Source organism: Pagrus major, chromosome 24 (assembly GCF_040436345.1).
Source record: "Pagrus major chromosome 24, Pma_NU_1.0".
Taxonomy (NCBI): Eukaryota; Metazoa; Chordata; class Actinopteri; order Spariformes; family Sparidae; genus Pagrus; species Pagrus major.
The window spans coordinates 6,397,828-6,403,803 of record NC_133238.1 but is presented as its reverse complement, the minus strand read 5'-3'; the positions used below and the strand labels follow the sequence as shown (position 1 = coordinate 6,403,803).

The 5,976-nt window shown below is 41.5% G+C and overlaps 1 protein-coding gene across 1 annotated transcript; it reads right to left on the bottom strand.

The window, feature by feature from the left end:
- Window positions 1-3,288: 3,288 nt before the first annotated feature.
- On the bottom strand, window positions 3,289-4,359 carry sox1b (SRY-box transcription factor 1b). Its single transcript, XM_073462377.1, has one exon. The coding sequence runs from the start codon at window positions 4,357-4,359 to the stop codon at window positions 3,289-3,291; it is 1,071 nt and encodes a 356-aa protein (XP_073318478.1).
- Window positions 4,360-5,976: the final 1,617 nt, after the last annotated feature.

The window sequence follows — 5,976 nt, the reverse complement described above, 5'->3', positions numbered from 1 at the left end:
TCTTCATGGTGATGACATTATTAATAAAAAAATCCATCTGGAGCAGTATTTAGAGGCAGTAATCCCAGCTTTATCAGCCTGAACAAAAGCTTCAGTTTGTCATCTCGTAATGAGTTATAATCTAACCCCTCACACTCATTTGTTTCCTTCTGTTAAATTCTATTTGATCCTTTATTGAGCTTAACTTCATATATATTCCAAAGTGGTGATGCGCTAACATATCACCTCCTTCTCCACTTTGTTTCGCTTACACTGAAATACATGACAGGCAACCGTTTATAATAGTTTTTTCAGCAATACAAATATCACCTGAGACTTTTAAGTATCATATCATGTATTATGAAGTCTGAAAAACAAATGTTTGAAATTCTGTAGATGTATTAATCATGCAAACTTGGAGTTCATTCAGGGATTAATACTGACTGCCACCAAGGTTGCTCTTTAAATGATCCAAGGGCCGTTGATTTTATAGATATAGGCTGTATATTTTTTTAAATATAGGGAAAGATGATGGGAAATGAGAAAACAAGAATTCATGTTTAATCATTATTATCATGCAATATTAAATTGCAAATAAAAAGGTGGTTGAATACATTTTTTCTTAACGACCACCAAAAATCATAATTGTGCATTATTCCTTTAAAAATGACCCCATCCTCTTATGTAGTTAATTGTGTTTTATTTTCATTAATGTTATATATTTTTTATGGTAAATGTATTTTAAAAAATTTAATTTCTGAAGATAATCCAGTCCAGATTTTTATCAGTTTTTACCAAAGACAGATCTAAGACATTTCAAGAAATCTGATATTAAATTTAACTCTATTAAAATTGACAAAAATACCTTCAGTTTAAACAGCTGACACCCATGGAAACAGCTTTATTATACACGATTTGCACGTTGCCCCCTTGTTTTTTAAATCCAGACCCGAGTGGGAATTAGTCTGATAAAACCAGGGGTGTTGTTTGCTGGGCTTTTTGTCTGGGGTGACCCCCGGGCCAGTTTACAACAGGCCTAATCCCCATTCTCCTCGAACACAAAAACCTCCTCTCCTCGCCTTCTCCCTTCTCCTTCGCCCCTCTGCTCTCTGCTTATTCATTCCTCCCTCCCCTAGCCATACCCCGGGGCCTCCAGGGATTCAGCCATCAAATTTAAAGAAGGAAATAATTCAATAACCAGGAGGGTTACACACACACAGATGAAGGCATTTGTTGCTGGGGGTATGGGGCCGAGGTTTGTGGGGGACCCAGGTGGAGGCGGGGATGAAGTGGGCCCAGTTGAGGCCTGCTGAAGAATTATTTGTCATTGACCAGCGGATACACTTTATGTCAGATTTACTTTCGCTTGAGTTCTAGATTACTGAGGTCGTGACCCTGACACAGGTAGAATTAAAAAAAAGCTTATACAAGTGCAATATTATACAAACAGGTAGAGCCACATTTTCAGCATATGAGTGTTAAGGTGTCGAGAAAAACTCAGATGATGCATGATCAAATGAGCCAGCTATGGATGATGAACAATTGAGCTACAATTGGGTGTTGATTGGGATGAGATGACAGAAGGTCCTTCTCACCCAGAGGAGCACATATTTTAGCTTTTAAGAAATATCCTACATACATTTTCACAACTTACAAGAATGGAAGAAACAGAAAGAGAAAATAACAGTTGAGCAAATAACACAGCATCATTGATGGAAATTGAATATATCCCTGCGATCAGTTTACTTTCCATGTTGCATGCAATGAGCATGTTCCTGTATTAAGAAAAAACATAAAGCCTGAAACTGTGCTTTGGTTTAAACCACCAAAATAAAGCAAAGACGTGCCCCATTTAAAATCAAAGACAAATGTAAAGTCAGGACATTATTAGACTAATACTATGTATATTTGTCTCCCTGGAGTGAAAACTTCTAAGTATTTATTGCAACCTTTGAGTTAAAGGCTGCCAGATAAACTTTCCACCTGCAAAATCAACTACTGGATATATTGCAGGTATAATAATTTACAATTATCAAGAAATATGTCAGAAAATCTGTAAATAATAATATTAATAATTGAAATACAGTAATTTCAGGAAATAAAATGTAAGCATAGTCTATATACTGGTCTTATTTTATTAGGCTGTTCCCCGTTTACCCATCAAGAGACTGGGCCTATATTCTCCTGTGACCCCCAGTTTGACATATTACACATTAGGCTGTCCAACATGAATTTACAGTGACAAAATTAGTATCATCAAGATTTATTCCAGATTTAAATATGGCTGATTAGAAGGTTTTTTTTAAAATATATATCTGAAAAACAAAATATGGTCATCCATTATTCTTAATTCTAAGAATAATAATTAAGAGCCCGACTGATAAACAACAGAAACACTTTCAAGGACATCACTCAGAAACACATCTGTCTCTTTTTACTGTTTCATTAAAACCCCATCCACTGCAACGATACAATAAGATTTTCAGCATTTAAAAAATCGGTTTCCTCAAACATTGAATAAACGTAAAGATACATCAAATAACGGAGCTGCGATTTAAATGAGTCTGCTTGAATCTCCTGCATAAATAAATAAAAACCCCACGAACAAACATTGGCAAGATTTCAGATATTATTGGAAAATGAATAAACTGAGCGGAAAGCTGCCGAAAATGTGGCTCCTTCTTTTTCTTTTCTTTTTTTGTAAATTATGTACAATTGCATAAATGCGTTTTTTTCCCAGTAGGACTATTTATTCGCAATTTGCAAGATTTTACATCAACAAAAAACAAATTCAAATTACACCGACTGACTCACATGTTTACAAGCATTAAAAACTGGAAATCAATTTCAGTTGCATCCTAGAAAACCCCCTTTTTAAACACATCATCCACACCGCCCTCCGTTTATTATACGCCTCCCTCTTTAAACAGGTTTTTCAGGATCCCTCAAACACACAGCTGGTGCCTTTTATTTCCACAGGAGGAGTGAGAGGGGGAAACAAAAATTAACCTCAAAAAATGCACCAGCCTTCTGCGAATTATAGGCTAATTCAAATCGTGTCAAAACTTGGCATGCTCTGTTCCAGAGAGCGAAAGTAAATCGGATACGCTTTTTTTTCCTTTAGCTCGGACAGACAGAAATCCATCACTGAAAGAAAAATGAAAATAACAATAAAAAAAAAGTTTGTTCAAAGTGATTGCATTTTTATGGCTATAACCGCCTATAATTTACAATTCAGCAGCCTGCGCCCACATCTAACTTTTTAAATATTTGGTTGTGGTTTGTAGTGTCTATGGTACATTTAGAGATTTAAATATGAGTCAGAGGAACCGTTCCGTTTACCGGAGTGGGGCCGCTGCTCTGGTAGTGCTGCGGGTGGAGCACATGCAGTCCTCTGTGAACGCTGGAGTCCCCCGCCGCCTCTCCGGTCGGCAGATACATGCTGATCATGTCCCGCAGGTCCCCCGTGGGGCACGGCGGTGCGCGCGCGCTGGAAACCGGGGGGCTCACGCTAGGCTCAGATTTCACTAGGGACCCCAAAGTCCCTCCGATCGCCCCGGACACCGGGGACACACCGGAGCTTTGGTGCTGGTGAGTGTAGCCCGTGATCCCGCCGTAGCCCGGTGGAGAGGCGCTCATGTAGCTCTGAGAGTTTGAGATGGGGCTGTACGATAAGGCACTCATGTCGTACCTGTGCACGGGCTGCGGGTTGTGCGGGTGGTGGTGAGGGTGATGGTGTGCATGAGGGTGGTGCGGGTGAGTTCCGGTGCCCGGGTGTTGCGTGTACGCCAGCTGCGCCTCCTGCATCATCGCGTGAGCCGCCGCCGCTGCGGCCGCCACCTGGCCCGAGTATGTGCCGTTTGCCCAGCCGTTCACGTGCGTGGCGTAGCCCGCATTCGCCCCTGCGTGGCCCCCTCCAGGACTCTCAAGTCGCTGGCCGCCCCCCATCCCTACACCCGCAGGGGAGCCGAGGAGCCCACCGGCCAGAGAGTATTTGTCCTTCTTCAGCAGCGTCTTGGTCTTCCTCCGCGGCCGGTACTTGTAGTCCGGGTGTTCCTTCATGTGCATGGCCCGGAGCCGCTTCGCCTCGTCGATGAACGGTCTCTTCTCCGCCTCGGTCATCACCTTCCACTCGGCGCCCAGCCGCTTGCTGATCTCAGAGTTGTGCATCTTGGGGTTCTCCTGTGCCATTTTCCTCCGCTGGCCCCGGGACCAGACCATGAACGCGTTCATGGGTCTCTTGATTCTGTCCTGGGGGACTTTGCCGCCGGGGCCCCCGCCTCCTCCTCCTCCTCCTCCCGCGTGTCCCCCCGGGTTGGATGGGTTGGTCTGGGGGACCACGGGGGAATGTAAGTCCGTTTCCATCATGATGCTGTACATTCACCTCGTCTTGGTAGGACAACACTTCTCAGTCAAACACACAGAAACATTCAGGCTGGCCCCGCGCGCAGCTAAACCTCCGAGGAGGAGAGAGATAAAGAGTGAATGGAGCAGAGGGAGAGAGATGAAAAGGTGCTGTGGTCTGAGGATGAAATCCAGTCAGAGGTAAACTTGCTCCACACTTCCCCTCTGTGCCTTTTCCCTGTCATCCGCGAGCGCAGAGAAGAATAGAAACCGCTTGTTTGAGCTTACTTTGGTTGCAGCTATGATGGGAAAAGTTACCGGAGCGTGCCTGGGCCGCGCGCTCTGACACCAGCTAAATGAGCGAAAGACGGCCAATGGAGAGGCTCGAGCGGAGACGTGATTTGCATGCAGGGGGCTCGAGGTTCTGGTGACGTCGGAGCGCGAGACCTAAAAAAAAAAAAAAAAAAAAAAAAAAAAATGACTCCCTCTGTCATCTGTTTTGTGTGTGTAGCTAAAAAACACACAACATGTAATCACTTTAATACCCACAATTCTAGACAGGCTACAGTGGAGCTGCCGGTCTTCAGTATTTTATAATGTTAGTAAAACTTTCATGATAAGGACATTTGCTCTTTGAAAACATAATATATGTTACAGCAGTGAGCATTTTGATAAATAAAGTAAACACTGTGGCCATCTAAAATAGCCCAATTATTCATATTATTCATTTGGCTTTAGTGCGCCTGTCATCGTCTCCATCACTACAGCAATAAGAACAAAAAGTAGACTACTGAACTGTGTAAATGATATTTGAATTTTTAAAATAGGACGTTATATATTCACAATAAATAGTTTACTTTCAGGGCTGATTTGGGAGATTAAGATACTAAAGTAGTCTATTAAGTTCATAGGATGTTCATGTTACCATATTAGATACCAAACAGGCTGATATTTATATTAATTTTATATATTACTCTTTCATACATTTTGCCCTACAGCCTATAATAATATAATAATAAAAGGCTTTATTACAATTCCTATATATATATATATATATATATATATATATATATATACATATATATATATATATATATATATATATATATATATATATATATATATATATATATATTTATATTCTCCCTGGTTTTTGTCCGACTAAGGGCTCCACAGCCTCCTATTCAGAGCCACAGGTGCTTTTCTGTTGTGCCAGTTGCTAGGAAACAGGTGACTGACGCCCGGAGCACGTGCCATTCAAAGCGCCCCTTTTGTCTGTTCCACCAAAGCTGTGTGGCAAGCACGAATGAAAAGAGGGAGAGATTTAACGACCATTCAAAAAGTCCCTTAATAAATGTTAGAAATATTATAGGTTTTTAATGCTCTCATTTTAATAAACTCATGAAGTATTGTGTGGCCAGCATGGCTGCAGGCCCGCAGCCATAGGCCCGGTATCGCTTCCATGCTCCAGTTCTTATAACAGGAGTACAGGACAGTTCTGACAAATTTCCTGAAAGATAGAATTTGATTGAGTCGGTCATGATCTGTAAAGGAGAGACTGCTGCTTTAAGGCAAATAAAACCTGGTCAAATTGAATGTGTTTATAAATTGTTAAAATATATTACTATTACCACTATTTCCTCTACTGCCACG